The sequence below is a fragment of the Bidens hawaiensis genome, unplaced genomic scaffold (assembly GCF_021521415.1).
Source record: "Bidens hawaiensis isolate Kalapana, Puna unplaced genomic scaffold, B.hawaiensis_p1.1 tig00012940_1, whole genome shotgun sequence".
NCBI lineage: Eukaryota > Viridiplantae > Streptophyta > Magnoliopsida > Asterales > Asteraceae > Bidens > Bidens hawaiensis.
The window spans coordinates 117,788-139,265 of NW_027492078.1; the positions used below are offsets into that span (position 1 = coordinate 117,788).

At 33.6% G+C, this 21,478-nt stretch overlaps 3 protein-coding genes across 3 annotated transcripts; 1 reads left to right on the forward strand and 2 right to left on the reverse strand.

The window, feature by feature from the left end:
- Nucleotides 1-553: 553 nt before the first annotated feature.
- LOC143542581 (protein TIFY 8-like) lies at nucleotides 554-2,001 on the reverse strand. The gene is made up of 5 exons (XM_077035137.1): nucleotides 1,768-2,001; nucleotides 1,305-1,684; nucleotides 1,146-1,233; nucleotides 958-1,054; nucleotides 554-732 (listed from the first exon to the last, which is right to left on the reverse strand). The coding sequence occupies exons 1-5, from the start codon at nucleotides 1,984-1,986 to the stop codon at nucleotides 671-673; spliced, it is 846 nt and encodes a 281-aa protein (XP_076891252.1). The 5' UTR covers nucleotides 1,987-2,001; the 3' UTR covers nucleotides 554-670.
- A 12,667-nt stretch (nucleotides 2,002-14,668) lies between these two features.
- Nucleotides 14,669-21,430, forward strand: LOC143542583 (uncharacterized). The gene is made up of 4 exons (XM_077035139.1): nucleotides 14,669-14,682; nucleotides 19,992-20,131; nucleotides 20,812-20,934; nucleotides 21,028-21,430. Exons 1-4 carry the CDS (start codon nucleotides 14,669-14,671, stop codon nucleotides 21,243-21,245), a joined length of 495 nt encoding a protein of 164 aa, XP_076891254.1. The 3' UTR covers nucleotides 21,246-21,430.
- Nucleotides 16,546-18,799, reverse strand: LOC143542582 (V-type proton ATPase subunit c''2). Its single transcript, XM_077035138.1, has 4 exons — nucleotides 18,680-18,799; nucleotides 18,532-18,609; nucleotides 17,082-17,252; nucleotides 16,546-16,958 (listed from the first exon to the last, which is right to left on the reverse strand). The coding sequence occupies exons 1-4, from the start codon at nucleotides 18,796-18,798 to the stop codon at nucleotides 16,790-16,792; spliced, it is 537 nt and encodes a 178-aa protein (XP_076891253.1). The 5' UTR covers nucleotide 18,799; the 3' UTR covers nucleotides 16,546-16,789.
- Nucleotides 21,431-21,478: the final 48 nt, after the last annotated feature.

Genomic DNA, 21,478 nt, shown 5'->3' on the forward strand with positions numbered 1-21,478 from the left:
TAAAAGTTTTTTTTTTTTTTTTTGTATCATAAGAGGGAAACAAATAATATCAAAGCAGGTTCGAGCCGTCGAGTCAGTTGGCAAGTCAAAGTCTTAACCTTAAAGTTCTTAAATATAGAATTTGGTGCCCAATGGAGATGTGTTCGTTCTACATTCGTCAGTAGACGAGGAGTGTCAACGAAACCAATCTGGGGAACCGTACGTGGGTGTTGTAAACGTACCGATGAATCATAGTTGACCTCATAGTTGACTTAGTGTGTTCAACTTGAATCAGTTGTACCGATGAATCGCTACTTTTTTATAAAGTTTGATGATTTTGATAATAACAATCTCGTGTTATTTAAGTCCCACATTACATGTTGGAAAATGAATCTTAAAACCTGATTCAACTTCATATTTGAAGAGGCAAACAAGAATAGCAAAACCTATACCGCACCACAGAAGAGGTTCGATAAAAAAATATGGCCAGGTAGGAGAAACATATACCATCTGGTACGTTTTAAAACCGATCATATGATATAGAATAATACTCTACTGATATCAAGATGACTTTATATTAAACTGACTCTTGTTGGCATTCAAAATACAAGCGCGATTATACCTAAACTACACCATAATCCACCTCCCTAAAACAATAATCATTCATTTAACCATGAAATACCTTCCGTCTTCACTGCTTATCTTCGCTCTTTTGTTCTCTTCCATCTTTCGTTGAAACGTTACTCTGCCCTCCTGCACCCAAAACCACACTTTTATAGCAAATTTAAAGTTAATATTAAGAATAATAATTTCATAGAATATCAACATACTTAGGTTGTTTATCCGTCTTGGTTATATACACCCACTAATGTCCCGGCCTGATAATTATACTTATTATTGAAACAGGCTAATTACCAGGTCGGGACATTATTGAGTATAATTACCAAAACGGACAACCAGAGTCACTGTCATTCTCACCACTCAAAGGCATAGCCTCGCCACTGGATGGTTTTGGTAAGAAACTTGTTGACCATGATCCTCCATTTGATCCGGCTAGGGCCATAATTACGTCTGCCTGAAACCAATATATAACAATGCATCCATGTCACAAGATTCTTATTAATATTAATATCAGCAAAAGCATTGAGAAGCTACAAAATCTTGACCTTGTTGGGATGAACATCATCAAACACATGAGCTTGACCGCCATAAAATATAGTCATCTGGCGGCTGACCGACGTAGAACCTTGGCGACTGCAAAAATCAAGATTAAAAACCATAAAGACACAAGTCAAAGGTCAACTTTATGTACTTATTATGCTTACGAAGGTGGAGTTGAAGCATTGGGCTCGGTATTACTAATCAAAGACTTCAATTTACTGCTGCTCGGTTCAGCCACCGTGCTCAAAATCCCAGACCCTTTAATCCCGGTTCTAGAACCTTCATCAGCAGCCGATTGGGAGATCAAAGGGGGACCCGGGTTAGAATCTTTAAACCTGTTTGAAACGGGTTGATACCCGTAAGGACCAGCGCGGGGAGGATACTGCAAAACAGGCCCAACATTAACAGGAATGGCTCGGTCCCATTTCGATGCATTCACTGGTTGCACCATACGAGACGGCGTCGACCTCATTTGATGCACACCCGTGATCGGTTCGTCCTCGTGGGCCCATCTAGGCCGGTCCGCCCCCACATTTCTAAGCATCTAACCACAAAAGAAAAGTTGAAAATCTCTTTTAGGCATTTCATCAAACAGTTGGAATGCAAGGTGTAATAATACTAATATACCTTCATCAAATGTGAGGTTTCAGGGAAACCGGGCCGCGGTTGGGAGACGTTACCATCTGACCTTGAAGGCGGGACGAAACCCGAATCAGAAAGACTGCGTTTACTCCCCGAAAAATGAATCTTTGAACCCGAAAAATCGGTTTTTTGACCGTAAAACGGGACCCCTTCATAAAATCTTCCAACTTGTCTTTCTGCCATGATTAAAACAAGAAACTTCATCAATCAACAACACAAATGTAAAAACTTGATCACACATCAAGGGTAAATCAGTCATTTTAGCTTCAATTATGCAAAAAATCAATATTTTTTTTACAACATTGTCCTCCAAACCCAGTGAAATGATTGTTAATTTGTTACAATAACATGTACTTATCGCATCAAAAGTTGTACCAAACACGATCACTTCTTTAAATCTTGAAATTTGAACTAGAAATCAAGAAAAGGTTGAATCTTTATATAAAATCAAGAAACACGATGAATTACCGGAACCCAGATCAGAAGCGGTGGAGACCGGGCCGCCGCCGCGTCCGCCGTCGCCGGAGACGGAAGAGCATCCGCCGGCATCGGGCAATTTGGGATTGGGGCATTCACGGCCAAGAAAGTCATGTAGAATAGTGGGTTTAACGTCATCGGTGGTGGTGTTTTGAGCCATGGTGTCTAACAGAGCCATAATCTCATCGCAAATGGTATATTATCATTGCCATCATGGAGAGAGAGAGAGAGAGAGAATCAAGATTTGTGTGTTGGAGAGGAGAGAGAGTAAGAGCATTAAAGAGCAAAAGCTAGTTGTTGAGCAGTTTTGCTCTGTCCTAGAGAGTGGATGTTTTGTCTCATCCCTTTTCTAACAATTTTGTTGTGTGAGAGCAAGAGGAAATGGATCTACTCTAGGTTACAAACGAGACGAGCCGAGTCCGAGCTCGACTAGGCTCGAGCTCGGCTCGTTTAACTTACACAGAGTTTGAATTCGAGCCCGGCTTGTTTCAAGCTCTATTTTCAAAGCTCGAGCTCGTGAGTAGATTCTCAAGCTCGGGCTCGGCTCGTTTATTATTTATCAATTATTTTTTGTATGATTATAATTATTTTTATATATTTTTTTTCTATTGTAATTTTATGAATAAAAATATATATATTATTTAGTTATTTTTATTTATCTTTTCATAATATTATATATATTAATTAATTATTATTGAATATATATTTTAAAAATTATATAAATGACAGGCTCGTTTAGGCTCGCGAGCCGGCTCGAGCTCGATAAGTGAAGCTCGGGCTCGGGCTTGGGCTCGATTAAGCTCGGCTCGATCGAGCTTTTTAACGAGCCGATCTCGAGTAGCTCGCGAGCAGCTCGGCTCATTTGCACCCCTATTCTACTCAGCTGCTACACCTTTACTTGATCATTTTTATATAACATGGACGATGAATTGTTCGTGAACTGTTAAATGTTTGTTTGTTTAATTGTATTCGTTAACGTTCGATAATGTTCTTATTTACGTCTATTTATTGTTCGTTAATATTTGTTCGAATTATTTTTCTAATCTTATCATATATATTTAAGCAATATTATTATTAGCTATAAAACAAAAATATATGAGTACTACACTACTATGTGATTAATTGATATGTGAAATTAAAATATGAATATTACGAATAGGAATGTTAAAACAACACCAAAACAAACTTGTTAGTTTGACGGAACCGGAACCGGAACCGTTAACACTGACCTTTTTCGGTTAGTCGAATCAAATAAGACATTGTTTGTGCTTATTTGTTTGTGATTGTGAACCATTTACGAACAAGTTCAGTTCCTTAATGAACGAACACGAACCAGAAATTTTCTTCGGATAGATGTTCGTGAACCGTTCGTTTATTCACTAAAAGTTTAACGAACGAGCATGAGCAAGACCTTATTCAGTTCGGTTCGGTATTCACAGCCCTGTGACCATGACTCGTTTAGCTCATAGTTATAACTCTGTTAGAACATATCAGCCCGTGTATCACCCATTTCAACTAGATAATTACTTGTCAATTTGTTTGACTCATTTAAATATATGGGCTACACGTGTTGCGTGCGGTTACACGCTTAAAAAAGCGTGTTCTGTTTAGGGTTGATGTCGTTGACAAAATAAATATATGATCATGTTCGGAGTCATCCGCTCTACCCGTCAAGCTGAACTTCATCAATATGTTCACCCGGTGACTTAAAAACATATTATAAAATTAATAATAATGGCCATGAACTAGGTTTATCATAGTAAATTAATAAGAAATCCATTAATGATGATAAGCCAAATTTCCCTTTTGATTAGCATATATGTTTTTCTTTTCTTTTCTAAACAGTTTAGATTCATTAAATAAAAAGTCCATTAGGAAGCCGAACACAAAAGAAGAACTATCTTTATAGTTATCTTCTTCAAATTATTAAGTTTAAGACATTTAACATCTAGCATGTTTCTTAAACCTGATGTGGGAAGGTAGCCGTCCCCTCGCTCCCCATATCCAAAAGTGGATCCGGAGTTTTATACTTCTAACATGAGACGCTCATCAATTTATAGGGATTCGGTACCGGAATAATGCATCGAATCATTACAACATAAAACACTTTTGTGGCATAGACAACCTTTATTAATTTACTTAACACATTAATAATACAACCAGTAGAGTTTTGGCTTTGTTTTAACAAAGTTAGGGAAAATGACTTTTGTGTCAATCATCAGTTAATTAATAATGTTAGAAAATAAAACCAATTCAACCAATATGCATATTCTTGTTGGGTTTAGTCATCCACTTTGCAAATACTTTTCTCATCGACTTTAAACTATTTTGTTTGCTCCCTGTCATTTTCATATTTCGGTTTTTAAATCTTTATTAACATATATAATTCAACAGGATATATATTTTCATCATGTTTTTATTTGTTAAAAGATAAACCAAGAGTTACAAACAACCAAAACTTTAAAATATCGCGCATCATCACAAAAGAGATATTATCCTGGATCCGAATGCAAACTCAAGTAGGTCAAATCGTCAAGAAGGGAAAATGCTACCCCACGCCCCACAGATACACTTGGGGCCACCGTCAGTACCAGAGCTGTGCAGATACAAGCATCAACAGGGTAGCGCCACCTATACAACAGGTACACGTAGAACTACTGCCATAGGCACACAAAGGAGACAGTAGTACGATACAGTGGGTCCTATGCAAAATGACTTTTATGATCTCCACTATGACGACTACAGGATAGACATACCGGATATTCCTTCGACACGTGGCTCAATAAACCTTCCATAACACTCCATATATACCTCCGACTATAGATACAAGACTCCACCAAAAGATAAAAGCATTCCATTCTCGCTCTCTAGCTATTTGCTATCGCTTTGTGTCCACCAAAAATGATTATATACAAATAAATAAATAAAAGTCAACAGTGGAAATCCTAAGATGGAGAAACATGATTGTGGACTTTTGTGCACCCATGTGTAATCATCATCTCTGGGATATTGTATGCATCCATGTATACAAACACAAAGAGAAAAAGGTCCTCATTATGTCGATGAAATCCTTATTTAAATAATCACCACTCGCCAAGATAACATTATTACACTTTAATTAATAATTAATACAAAATAATTATAAATAATATATTAAATCATTCATGATTTATTACCAAACCAATTGTAAAGAAAGAAGAGCGAGCTAGCTCGCCTTATATATCGCATGTAAGCCAATAAATACAAGGGCTTGTTTTGGTTTTGATGGTTCCTTGCTTCAAATTACTTTCGTATTTTGTATTCAATATATATTACTAGGTTTTATCCTCGTATTACTGGTTTTGTTTTTATTTTTCAATTCTAATATTTATATATTTTTTTGGATTTTAATTTTGTTTATTATAAGAAAGTTAATAATATATTTAGGTTTTGATGATGAAAAAGTTTCACACATAAATAAGATGTTATAACCTGTTTAAAAGCTATCTAGGTTTGGTGTGACCCCCGCTTATGTTTTTACTATAAAATTGTTTCTTAGGTATAGATAATAGTTTTTTTTAAATGGATATTAATTTCTAATTTTATAAAATTTTCATATAAAATATTTGGTGAGATTAATTTTTAATATAATGAGATGTTATAACCCGTTTAAGGGTTACCTGGGTTTGGTGAGATCTATACCCGTGAATTACCGTCAAATGCATGAGAAACCTCTATTTACAAATAAAACAATCTAGTAGCTTGAGATAACGTACAAAGCAACCAGAGAGCTTTTAAAGGTTTTGTTGATATATATTTAAGATTAAGATTAAGATTTAGAGTTCTTGTAACTATAATTTTATTATTTCTTTTTTTAATTATTCTAACTGAGCTTTCCTTTTGCAACTATTCTCATTATAATCATATAAAAAGTTTAACTAATATAAGTTATTTATGTAAACATGAAAAGGTCATTAAACAGTCACTAAATTGTATTAGCGTTTTTCATTTAGATCACTTGGTATAGCAAGCCGAGTTGAATACAAAAGGAACGAAGCTGAACATAAATCAGTGTATTAGTTATCTAATCATACTTGAGATTGAAATGAAGCTTGTTATAAACCTAACTCAAGTAGCAAGCTTCATGATTTTAACTCAAATTAGCTTCTTTATAACTCTAGTAGATGTCATTGCCAACTAATAGCTTGATAACTATCTAGAGGCAACTTGATGATTATTCGAACCATTTTGTTTTCGGGTGAAACAACCAAACTATCTTGAGATTCGATCAAATTATTTTATGATGGATCAAACTAGACTAACTAGTCGAATATATATAACTCTTATAATATAAAAACAAGGGTGTAAATGAATCAAACTATTCTAGCATATACCAGTGTCCATTTAATAAAACAACTTGACTCTATCATGTTTGAAAAGGCTATTGAATCTAAACAACACTATATAAATATATACTTTTAAATATAATATATACACTTGTGACTTGTATATATCTATAGTATATGTTATTGATTTTTGACATTATTATTACTTTTAAGTGAGCTAACTTGATGAAAAGTATATTCACACCCAAACACCAATACATGGTCGTTATGAACTTATGATTAGAGACTATAGAATGCTACGTCGTATGAAAACATATATTAGAAAAACATATTGATGAGGAATAAATTATCACCAGCATGGGAGTGACGAGGATATGAAAGAACGACAAAACTTATAGTCCGCCATCCTTTGACTGTTTCCGTTGTGCATGGCCCTTGCCCTTTTCATATATTAAAGTTTTTTTTTTTTAAATTTAATTTCAATAAATAAAATTTATATTTTTTTTTGGTGTATTCATTATAGCATGAGTGATGAAATTCTCCACTCTTTTTAAGGTTTTCATTGTGTGGTTAATTTAATTTTAACAATGGTTGGTTAGTATTTATTTCATGATTTTAATATACCCATCAAAGTTAGAGCTGCTATATGTAGAGAGTTATTATCGTACAACTCAAGAAATAAGTAACATTATTTTTGTGTATACTTTTGATTTTTCCTTTGTGTTGCGTCAATTCTATATATATTAGTTGTTGAAAGTTAATCTTGAAATGACATCGAGAAAGTTTAAGAGGCTAAATGAAAGAGTTTAATTAATTACTATTAAATTGATAGTTTGAATGCTTAGATTTATGGGTTTAGTAGTTTATGTTTATCTTATTAGATAGATTGAAAGTCTAGAAAACAGAAATTTGAGTCATGGTATGCTAGAAAGTTAATTAGTATAAATAGATGGTTAGAGATTAGTTGAAAGTGTGTTAAGAATTATAATAAAAATAAAGAGTCAAAATAGATTTTAAAGGTAAGTTTTAAAAATAGATTTTAGTAAGATGTATTTGTCAGTAAAAAATTAATAAAATTTCATGTGTAAATATTTTAATGTTACTATGGATGTGGAAAAGTGAAAAACTGCCATGAAGTATATATGTGATATTTAAATAATTAATAATCTCGTTTATTTAATAAGTACTACCTAAGAAACAATTGATATATAAAGATCATATCATTTCTGACACTCCAATATATTATCATCCAGACAAATACAAATAAACAAATCATCACCATAAATGACATCTGAAATAGTCTTATATTATCATCCAGACAAATACAAACAAACAAATCATCACCATAAATGACATCTGAAATAGCAAGACGCCAAGACGAGTATTAAATGTCATATGATAATATAAGTGAAGTCGTACGTCTACATGCGATACGATTATACCTTGTACTTGACTAGAGTAAGACGCTAATATTCATATTGCATGTGAACATTAAACGTCATTAATGCCAACCGTCGCCTATAGATACCTCTCCATCAACCTAGTATGCATTGAGTGCACCTTACTCTCATGCAATCTATAATCTATCTATTGACACAATCAAATAATTAATCATACGTTGAGGTTGGATTATGAGTCTTCATTCAACGACAAGACCAACAATAAATTTTTGTCTTGTGGTCATCAAGATCAAAAGTTTACATGATTAAACACTATATCATGTTGTGTTGTAGTTTTAAAGCAATTGATTTCTTTGAGAATCGTGATCCATTTTCAAATTGAAACAGTTTGATGGTACACTCAGATTTTCAATGAGATAAGACTTAGTGATTTTCAATTTTATTTCTTTGTTTAGTATTAGACAATGACCGACCAAATTCCCGTATTTAGTTTTTTTTTGCTAAACAGCTTCAAAACATTTATTTAGGGTCGTTTTTAGGTGAAAACGGTTTCCCATTTCAACATTGGGTTTTTCATGTTTTTAAAATTTACAAAGTTTGATGAAATTCCAATAATCTGCTAGACCGTGACAGGACCATGTTAAGGGTTGTTACCCCCTTAGACCCCAGGACCACCTTCAAGGGGTAGTACTCATGAGAGCTCTCTAGCTTAGGGTCGAAGTCTATAAAAACAGAGGTTGCTAAATACATAAGGGGTGTTTGGGATTCCTTATTTTTGTCTTCTTATGACTTATTGAAAAGTTAAAAAGGTGTTTAGAATTGGTTAATATTTAAGTGAAAAAGTTTCATAAGTCACTCGGTTATAACTTATGACTTATGGATAAGTCATAAGGAGCTAAAAATAAGAAATCCAAACACCCCCTTAGACTTAAAATAAAGTCAAGTAAGCATTTATGTAATGCAACACATCTCATTTGTTTGATGCATATTATAATTTACTTTGGTCAAAATAAGTCAATCCAATTGCAATTTAAACATATTGATAACACTAAAATCATCAACACAACCAAGCTTAGCTATAATTGTAACCAATATGACCGACGAGAATCCATCATCTTTGTATAATGCTAAAAACTATTATTCATTCTCTATTTATTTAAATGAACATAAGCAAGTAACAAGAAAATTACATTTGTATACGACCCTTTTTATTCAAAAAGAAAATTAGTAATGAATTCCCTTTTTTAAAAACAAAAATAAAAATTTTAACATGTCATTTTTGGTCAAACATCTTCATGTGCAATTAGGAATTGAATTAATAGTCGTACAAGAGAAAAGTCACAGGGGCCTTTGTACATATTATTTGACAAATATACGAACACGCCATTTTCATTCTTAAATATGTAATTATATAAATAATTGCCTTCTATTATTCTTACAATAATATAAGATATAGGTAGTAAATGCTATTTATATATATAGAACCGGCCAAATATTAATTGTATCGGTACGTATAATTAGCAATTTAAATGAAATAAATACTCTCAACTTTCAAAGTCAAAATTATACTTGTAAGCTTATATGCTAGTGTTACCAGTATTTTAAGTATTATTATTATTATTAGTAGCTTTTGAACCAGTGTATTACACAGGATTTGTCAAATTACTGAAATTTAATCATACGTAATTGAGGGATTTTCTTTTAAATTTATAGATTAATTTTAATATAATCGCACACACTTCAAATGCAATATATTTAAATTTTATATTTTCTTAAGATTGAATAATGTTTTAAGATGACATAAAATCAATTATTTGGTACCCAAGCATATTAAAGATGTCTTATATGATTAATACGAATATAAGTAAAATAGTGTTTTACAAATTGAAAGATTATTAATATTGTATTTATTCAACAAAATTTGAAGCACACACATAACTAAATATCTATTATAAACACATGCCACTAATTATCATACGATAATGGTTCGTAAATAATTATTTAACTAATTTAATAATTCACTGTTTGATTTTTAAACTTATTATAGATATTCAATAGTTTATATGATTTTTTTTAAATCATGGTTAAACGTTCTATATCTAATAGTAAAATTAGATGTAACGAGTTAGTAAAAGTTATTGTGATTTAAATTATATTAAATACCTTTTTTCATATGAGTTACAACTAATGGGTCATATCAATTAAACACATGATCCATTGATAGCATGGATTAAGGAGAGCGGAGATTAGAAAATATAAAATGAATGTGGTTATGACACATCATTATCATTATTTTTGTTTATTAGTAAGGTAGATAGATTATTATTATTATTATTATTATTATTATTAGCGCAGTACAAACATGATTCATGTAAAAGAAATGGCCGGGTCAAAATGATCATATATTATAATTATAACACATTATATTTGAAAAAAATTTGAATACGAGCTTTGAAATATTTTGAATCGACACAATAAGATGCAAAGTTCTCAAGAAGCTGACTAGTAAAAGCTAATTACAAAACATACAGTTGGTTATGACTTATGACCGTAAAAATTTGGTTTATCAGCATGGCTATAAGAAATAAAAAAATATATGGAATGCGTTGTACTTTATTGGCCAAGTGTTGTACATAAAAAGGGATATTAAGATTAAGACAAATCATAGAAAAGTTAAACGGCGAATTTTTTTTCAAGATTTTTTATTAACACAAGTCTGTACCATGTTATTAAGAACATTTAAAAACAAAAAATAAAGAGAGAAAAATAAGCCAAACAAATCAACAATAGACTTAAGTTGAATAAGGGCCCGTAAAATGTTATGAGCCGTCATATAAAAAACACACAGTTCTAGTAAAGTTGTCATTTAAAAAAGATTTTATAAAATAAACGGTCATTTTAAGCATTCATACAGAGCCTCTATGCATATAAGTTATATATAACACTAGATGTTATCCCCCGTATTACGAGGGTTGTTTTACATTATTCGTTTTTAATATTTATATATGTATATTTGGATTTTAATTTTATTTATTGTAAGAAAGTTAATAATTAATGTACTTGAGGTTTGGTGATAAAACGGTTTCACAAATAAATGATATGTTATAATCCGGTTTAAAAATTATCTGGGTTTGGTGATACCCATTACCCGTTTATTTTTTTTATTATAAAATTGTTTCTTAATTATAAATAATATATATATATATATATATATTTTAATAAAATAGTATATTAATTTTTAGTATATCCCTAATTTATAGGATTTTCATATCAAATATTTGATTAGATTAATTTTTAATATAATGAGATGTTATAACCCGTTTAAGAGCTATCTGGGTTTGGTGAGACCTTTACCCGTGAATTCGGGTTAAATGTGTGAGAAACCTTCATTTACAAATAAAGCAATATGATGGCTTGAGAGAATGGTTGTTTTACATTTTTGGTTTTTAATATTTATTTTTTTGGATTTTAATTTTCTTTATTGTAAGAAAGTTAATAATATACTTAGGGTTTGATGATGAAAAAATTTCATAAATAAATAATATGTTATAACCCGTCTAAAAGCTATCTGGATTTTATGACCCGTGACCAACTTATGTTTTTTACTATAAAATTGTTTATTAATTATAAATAATATATTTTTCTTTTTAAATTGGATATTAAATTTTAGTATATCCCTGTTTTATAGGATTTTCATATCAAATAATTGGTAAGATTAATTTTTAATTTAATGAGATGTTATAACCCGTTTAAGATCTATTTGGTTTTGGTAAGACTCATACCCATGAATTTGGGTTAAATCAATGGGAGGCCTCCATTTAAAAATTAAACAATCTGGTGGCTTTCATAAAAGAGGGGAGCGACCACATCGCGACACGTAGGATTTTAGGGTTTTCGTTTATATATATTATAGATAAAGAAAAAATATAGGAAACAAATAAAATACGCCGCATTGAAAGATCTAACTAGTATATTAAAGGAAAACCATTTTGTTCACTTGTCTTTCTCCTAAGGTGTCCACCTAATGTTACATGTCATCCACTTTCCATGCTTATAATTTTCACATAATTAATCAATTAATTTTAATCCTAATGCTAATCTTCTTATTTATATTATTAAAGCAAAACAAGATATCTACATGACCATCAAATAGGATGTCCACATAAGCTTACAAGGTTTCCATCTCTAGAACTGACACATAATTCACTGATTAATATTTTCTATAATCATAACATCACTAATTAATGTTTTCTATAATCATAACCAACTATTTTCTTTCAAATGATTTAAAAACCGATTTGACTACAATTAATTATGTATAACTAATTAAATAATTCTTTATGATAGCTATATATATTTTTCTACATCTTTTGGTTTTGCAGAAAACAATGTAAAAAATTCTTATGATAGCTCTCTCTCTCTCTCTCTCTCTCTATATATATATATATATGGATAGGTTATTGTAAAAAGACAATGTTTCATAGGAAATGCAAGAATAATTATAGGCCATTAGATTAGGGGATCCAAAGGTTGAGATTTAAAATTATCAAAAACCGACATAGTTTCATAGAATTATTCTTTTACCATAAGTTTTAATGCCAAATGTCAAAAATATATTGGTTCTTACCATTCCTAGGAAACTCTTTATTCTTATCTGAACTTTTATATATATATATATATATATATATATATATATATATGTCGTTTGAAATTTTTTTCACCCGTGTGTAACACAGCCCACTATCCTAGTATATAATATAGAAACGTGTATAGAAAACTAAGCAAACCGTTATCTTTATAAGCTCATTTTCCCCTTCATATTTGTTGTGAATGTATAAAAATGAGAAAAGTTAATAAAATAGTTGTTTGTGAGTAAGATAGCTGGATAGGGATAAAGACAAAGAGTTGAATAGAAAATATTTTAAAAGTAAACAACATATAAATAAAAAAAACGTGTTTTTTTGGTTTAATTATTTATGATGAATACGGAGGCTTCACTATGAACTGCTTGTATAGATAGTTTTCTAGGTAAAACAGGAGTATAGGAAAAAATAGGAGTATATAAAAAGGGTGCTATTTTAGTATTTTTACTCTTTGATCCAAGTTTTTGTATTTCAATTTTATATATTAATAGGGTGTAACGTACCATATTTATATGAGAGAATTAGAGAAATATTATCCCTTTTACTAGGAAATGTTAATTATTATACGAGAGAAAATGTAAAATTTGTGTTTCATTGTTGGTTTGGTTTTGTAAAGAGGAATTCTAGAGACATCCTTTTTTTTATTAAAGCATCCATTAATACGTCCCGTATAGGGTTATACAGGGTGTATTGGGTCCCCGTATATTCCTCTTTAGTCCTATACGGAACGTATGAAGGAGTGTATATGGGGCATATAGGAAGATGTCTAGATGTCCCTAATAGAACCCGTAGTAAATTATATAATTATTATTCACTTTATTTACAATAATGAATATTAATTGTTTATTGGATTACATTGAAACAGAAGGCAAGCGGGCAACAAACTGCGCCGCTACCCGTAGTAAATTATTCTATTCTCATGTAATATTTACGGCGACGATTAGAAAAAGGTTTTGTGAAGCATGACGTAATTTGAAGTAGATTGATGTTATTTGAAAGGAATATATAATTATGAAACGTGAATATGACAAAGTTTGAATCGAGTGATCTCTTTTTAATATTATTATTATATTTTCTACAAATAATTTAAAAACATCATGTGGTGTTTAGAAATTAAAATTTTTAGCAGCCTTAATTTCTTTATTGAAAAGTCTAATCAACTACACGTGATACACATATCATTTTCTTAGGCTGAGGGGTGTGGGGCGCTAACCTGGGCGCGTGAGCCCCTCCGCTCGCGCCCCCAGGCGCTAACCCCACACCACCGGGGCGCGGACCTGGGTGCGAACGGGGCGCGAGCGCGAGCCTCCAGGCAGGCGTGAGTGTGGTCGCGGGAGAAGAGAGAGGAAAAGCTGGTGGGCCAGCCCAAAAGAGCCGTTGAGCTCCGTTTTTTTTTTTAAAAAAACCTTTAAAAACTCCTATATAATACCCCAAAATCAACCCATTTCAACCATATCAAAACACAACTTCAATCTCCAAACTCATATATAATATCCCAAACTCCTATATAATACCCAAAAATGTCTGGAAATTGGTACCAAAACCTAGATTCAGGTTATAGTTACGACGATTTATGGTCGTCACCAGACCAATCGATGTTTTTTTCGGGGTCGCAAGAAACATCCGGCTTTCAACCATCCAACATACAACCGTCTCCTAACTTTGTTGTTCCAGAGACACAAGAATCACACGGTGATGCTTCGGGAGCAAGAAGACGCGTCCACCGGAAAAAACAACTTGCAACGGACGGGCCGGGACCGGCTTCGACTCCGAGGACGAAACGGAAAACCACTCCGTGGTCATCGGATGAGAAGGAAGCCTTGTGTCGGGCTTGGATAGTCATTTCTGAGGATCGGCGTTGCGGTAATTGTTTTAACGTTTTTAAAAATGATTTTTAATAAAAAAGTTAAATAAAAAAGTTAACTGGAAATCTAATTTAATTATTCATTTTGCAGCCGACTACCAAAAAAGCAAGGTTTTTTGGACAAAGGTTAGGGAGACGTTCTATACGCTCGTTGGGAGTACAGAGCGAAACGCCGATATGATTTCGGGTCGGTGGTCCGAAATCAGAAAATTTGTCGGCTTGTTTACTAATCTTTTCAACAGGAACGCCGGTCGTATGAGACCAAGTGGCAGTGATGATTTGGAGGTTTACAATTTCACTGTCGAAGAGTGGAGGCAGGAGTGTTTGCGGAGGTATGGGACGGTGAAGACGTGGGACGATTTAAAGTTGTGGGAGAGGTTGAAAAGGTGTTCCAAGTGGGTTGAGCTTGTGGCGCCGGACCATGATGCGGAAGTAGGGCCGAAACGGACTAAAACTAGTTCGTCTGGAGCGTATAGCACTTCCGCCGGGTCGGATTGCCGCGTTGGATTCGACCTAAACATTGCGGGGGAGGAAACGTCTTCACCGCCGAGGAGGCGGCCATTGGGACGGGACGCCAAGGGGAAAAAACCGGCTGAGGGGGGAGCCGTAAACATCGTCGATCTTGTTGAATCCCTCAATAAATTCAACAAAACCATGGAGGTGGTCTCTAATGACAAAAAGAAAAAAAGTCGAATGAGAGATTTGGACTTCCTTACAAGAGACTTCAGTAACCTAAATCCGGTCGATCAAATGCTGATGGAAAAGCAAAAGGAACGTATCCGAAAGAGGTTGATCGAAGAAGACCAAGCCGAAGAATAAGAATAATGTTTTTTAGTACTTTAATTTTTATTTTATTTTTATATATTAATGTGTTTTTTTTAATGTGTGTTTTTTTTAATAATTTATGAGTTTTTTTAATAATACGTTTTTTGAATATATTTATAAAAAAATAAAAAAAAAATCCGCTGGAGCCCCTGCTGGAGCCCCTCCACACCAGGGCCAGGGGCTCCAGCGGGGGCTCCAACACCCACCTTATCCAGTTTCTCTCTCTGCCACACGTCACAATATTATTTGCTGGAGCCCCCACTCGCGCCCCCGTTAGAGCCCCCCACACCCCTCAGCCTTATTGACGGAAGGTTATTGTATCAAACAACTTGCATTTCGAAGCATAAAGGTGTTACATGTTCACCGAGCGTTGTGGCTGGGCCGCGGCAAGAACTTGGTTTATATCAATTTGGTTCGTTACAGTAAAAGTTTTGCGGTTAAAGCTAAAAGTTGAAACGCTAAAAGCTTTTTGGCCAAAATCATACGACTAAAAATATTGTGACAAAAGTTGAAAGAACACATGTTTCATTACGAAAATTGACTAGTTGAGGGATCGAAAGATAAATCCTTGCAACTTAAATGGTAAACTCTAAATAATTAAACTAAAGTTAAGGTAAATATTTGAAAATTGGTTGCAAAACTATGAAGAACCAAACTTCAAAGCAATACAGCATTCAAACAAGAACGCCCAATAGACCCTCTTTCCTACAACTCTACAAGTTATGGGTTGGCCCAGATAAACAAAGTCCTGTAACCAAACAGACAACCTAGTAAATTATATTTAATTATGTTTTCCATTATGATTCCTAACAAGCCCAAGGTCACCTTATATGTAAATTTAAAAGCTTCACACTAATGTTTTTATTATGAGTCAATATATCAGATCGATTACGACGGGGTTCATTAAAGGTACACCAGATAGAAGTTGTATGACATACAGGTGGTATCGGGTTAACTGCCAGCGCTACTAGTCTATGTTGGTGACATTCTTATACGGGCCGTATAAGTCATATGGGCCGTCAAGTTGTTTTTAAAAAAACTTTATTGAATTAAGTTTCAAATTTATAACATCTTTTTAATTAACTGAACAAAGTTTAATTACACATAGAGGACTAACTTTAGCCTCATTCACTATGTGTTATAAATTTTCCGAAAGCAAATAGCATAGTATGCAACATAGTATCAAATCTTTAGTCTCATTCACTGTGTGTTAGAAATATCTAAAATGGTTACTTCAACAAAACCAAGTCACACTCACTTGTATTCATAAATAACATTATTTGTCCTTTTGATCGAATCAATGACATAAAAACATGTCTTATCGAGACGTCTCTACACGAATACAAAGCTTCTAAAGACAATTGAAACACGGGAACTGATCTTTATTGGCTAACATACATCAAAAATCAATAAAAACAGACAACCACAGATGTACTCAACGATATTGTGTTCAACTGCTACAAGAAGCCAAAATTAAACTTTTGTTGGCCAGGTAGCTTGAGCCGACATAATAATTCCCACAATCACACCAAACAACCCGAGTGCACTACCAAAGATTTCAATCACGAGAATTTTCACAAAGAGTGAAGAGTTTTGTGCATCCGATAGGGCGCAACTACTCCCAATGATTCCCACACACAACCTGTCAACGAAAACGTTAATTAATTACAATAATTATTAGCAGTGTATTGGTGGGGCCGTGAGTTATCTGTTACAAGCTCTTATGGTTACTAGAAATGAGAAAGAAAAGTTATTTGGCATTTACCCGCATACAAGATTTGCAAAACCGACAATGAGTCCAGATGCAAATATTGCATATCCTGCTCTAAGAGACTCTGGTGCGTATATTTGTGAAGATGGGACGCTTTCCAATTTTGTTTGTAGAATAATGGCCACGATAACGCCATATATAGCAACAGCTTCACAAAATATGACACTGTGATCATATGCATACTTGAGTTAAATCATAATACCAATGGAGATTTGTTAAAATAAGTAATGCATATTACTCTCTTTATCAAAGAAACCATATGAAATTGAAATGCATTGGGTAATTTTATTTTACATAGCTTTTGGTGGTTAAATTGCAAATGAATCATTAAGCATTCGGAAGCTTACGGTTTGGTGTTATTGGACTAGAATTTGGTAAAATTACCAATGACCTAGTGGTCTAGAGGTATGGAGTTTGTCCCTCCAAAAGCGGGGTGGTACTGGTGGGTTCAAATCCTTGCAAGAGCAAGGTTAGGGGCATATGCATGCAGACAACAACAGATGCAGCATTTTTCTGCTTAGGATGTCATGTCATGTTTATATAAGCTGAGATGTAGAAGTGGCAAGTTCAACCCGTTTATAAGCAAATGGGTGGTCGGTTTTGATTATTTTATATATCTAACTCTCAAAAATTAAAAAATTTAACTAAAAAAGAAACGAGGCAAATGGGTTAGCTGCGTCAGCTAATATGAAATACATTCACACTTCAAATGCACAAACCTCCTAAATTGCTTTATAATACGTAAGTTCAGATTATTATGATAGTTATAACATAGTTCTATTAATCACAGTTAGCACTGTAATGGTTTAAAAACATCAAAGAAAATGAATAAAGAAGCATTTCTAAGACAGTAACGACACATACCAAAAAATACATACAAAATCTCTATCTTATGAACAAAAACTATCATAGTAACACTTGCATGTAAATATTAACAGAATTAGTTATTAACTTCACAATAAATATAATCCGGACTCCATAACATTGGCTGTATTTCCAGACGATTAAGCTTAAACTCTACGATGCGATACAGCATTCAAACAAAGCTTATCGAATGTGAAACAGATTAAGCCCTAGCGGCAAATGAACTCCAATTGAACTCAACCTAACGGCATTGGAACCGTCTTACCGAACTCTACAATATTAGTTTTAGATTTTCGCTTTTCAATTTCTAGCTTGTAGATTTTAGAATTTTTATTCAGATTATTGTGTCTTTTGATTATTTTCGTAACTGTGTCTTTTTTCCTTGACATTGCATTATATTTGACGATTCTTTGTACCCTTCGGAGACAGTGTATAATAACTTAACCCTAAAATAAATCCCTAATGTGAAACATATTGAAGTTCTGGTTAATTAGGCTACACTATAAGCTTAGGATATTAATTTTATTCAATAAGTAATTATAGAAATAAAAATTAGGGCTTGAAATGATGAGGTACCTACCTAATAAGATTTTTGGAGGTAATACGAGGAGCTTTGATAGCCGCACCGATCAAACTACTTCCGGTTATATAAATCCCCCTGATACAAATAATAATAGTGGATATAATGATGAATCTGTGTGTGTATGTATAGAGATTTAAGGGAATACCAGGCGGCGCCTAAGACAGAGACGCCGATGGCAACGGCGATACCGATGGCGGAGAAGGTGTAAGGGGAGATCTTAACCAATGCTCTCGCCCATGAGCTTGTCGCAATGGCGCCTGACATCGATCTGCTGCTCGTCCTGTGTACAGAGAGATCAAGTACGGAGATGTTGAGATTGAGAGAGAGAGAAAGAGGAGATCACGATTGACGTTGATGATGACAAACGACCAGTTTGTTAATATTTAAAGGATATATATATATATATTGGCCACAAGACCAGTTTGTTTGTTTGTTGTTTTTAAGTGGTTGATGTTAGTAACTCTATCCCTATTGGGTAGAGATAAGGCTGCCTACATCTTACCCTTCTCAGACCCTACCATAGCTTTGCTATTGGTGGGATATACTGAGTACGATGATGATGATGTTAGTAACTAATCCTTTTCTTACCTTTTTACTCTCCCTTGCTAAAGTGGGTCTATTTTGATTCCGTAGCCTCATGGATTGTCCAGTAATTTCTTCAAAACTAAACTGTAGTACAGAAAGGAAGTGATGATCGGTTTGTCCCATTTAAGCGTAATCCCCCTAGAAAATGAAAGGACTACTCTTGTTGGACTGTGAGCGACGACACTATTCAGAGCTAAGTGAGAGACGCTAAAAAGGCTTCGTTTCGGCCTATGAAATCTTAGTTCTGTAAAATTCCGTCTTTGAGAGCATAAAGAGGGTCTTCTAATTCATAAAGAGGGCCTTCATTCAAGAACGCCGCCGCAGTTGGAATCAATAAGAAAACAAGTGCCTTGCTCCTCGGCTCCATACTGCTCCAGCCGCTCGCTATAGTAACTTGCTTCTCGCGTGGCTCGCTATATTTGCTAATTTTCGTTATGAGACGTCATAAGTATTTGTTGATTTATATTTTGTTGTTATTATTAAGGTTTTTTTTTCTCTTTTGATGTTATAAGTATTTGTTGTTATTATTTTGACGTTGATTTTGATTATTTTGTTATTAGTTTTTTCTTTTCTTTTGTTATTATAAAACATTGCTTATGCAAATTGGTATTATAGTTGTTATTATAAAACATTGCTTATGCACATTGCTTATATTTTGTTATTGTTACCCACATTCTTGTTTTTATAGATTGGTATTGCTTGATACATTCTCGTTTTTTTTTTCATAGAGTGACTATTTTATGCGTTCTCGTATTAAGATTATTTTGTATACGAGTCAGTTATAACCATAACCAAGTATTCATTATATCACACACGAAGATAATCAAAGTAGTAGAATAGAAAATTGTGACGATTACATAGCCTTCTTATAGCATGGTTTCAGTCTCATTAGACGGAGTGCAAGACGAAAACCTAAGCCAATTAAAAAAACTCAACTCCATTCTGTTTCCTGTTCGATACAACAATAAGTATTACGCCGATGTTCTTGCGTCCGGAGATTTTACTAAGCTAGGTATCATTCTCCTTCATCTCTCTGGTCCAGTATTCCATTTTTATGCTGTTGTATGCAAAATGGGATGCATTGGATGAATGCCCACCAGGTGTTTGATAAAATGCCTGACTGAAACACACATGCCGTCTCCGAGAACCCTTAAAATTCTGGGCCTGGGACAAGCATGGCCGTCTCGTGGGTAAGCTAAATGAGGCAATGGCTTTAGGCCTCCATTTTTAAAGGGCCTCCATTTTAAATCAGAGTTATGTATTCTGAGATTTTGAAAGTAGAGTTCTTTTAGAATTAGTTACTTGGCCACAAGCTAAGGAGGATTGCTTCATATCCATTATCAGTGCATATCATCCATATTCTATAGTATGCATAATGAAAAGAAAAAAAAAGGCCTCAATATTTTAGTTAGTTTTAGGCCTTCGGGGACGTTGAGCCGGCCCTGGGGACAAGTAAAAAAATGGGCCTCTATAAAATTGAACGTATGACCTTTGTTTCCATAGTCTAGGAAACTTTTCATTCAACCAAAGAGTCATTTTGTAGGCTTTTGTGTTAAAACAAAACTATATATAAAATATAAAATATTTTTTTTTTTACAATTATGAGCATCTCGGGAGAGTGGGCCCAAGTCCGTCGCCCTCCCCTTGGCCCGGGCCTGGAAACACATAATGGTTGTGACCTTTATTTCTCAGCGTATTATGATGACACTTGTGTTGGCTCAATTACATGCCGCCTTGAGAAGAGGGAAGACGGGGTTGTTCGTGTATACATAATGACATTAGGTGTTTTGGCTCCTTATTGCAGGCTTGGTATCGGTGAGTATGCTAAATCTTTGACCCTAAAAGTGGAATGGTAACATTGGATCATTAGAACACCAAAAGATTACGCATTTCGTGATATTGTGACAGGTACACTGCTGTTAAATCATGTTCTTGATCTAAGCAGCAAGGAGAATGTTGGTGAGGTTTACTTGCATGTGCAGACAAACAATAAAGATGCTGTTAATTTTTACAAGAAATTTGGGTTTGAAATCACGGAAACGATCCGGAATTATTATGTACGCATTACTCCACCAGACTGTTATGTGGTTACAAAGTACATTGGGCAGCCTCAATCCGAAAAATGATGGAATTCACAAATAAGATTAAAATATGGAGTTGGGAATTGAGAGTTTGTCGATTGGACGCTGATTTATGGACATTGTTAATATGCAGTTTTTTGTTTTGTTTTCGAGGTATGTTTGTTGAGACTGTAACTAGCTGATTTATTGTTCATTTAGACACTTTGATTGTTAGATTGCTACTTTAATTTAACTTTGTCAAGCTTGAATATGTGTAAATTAGGGTATAGTTATCTTAC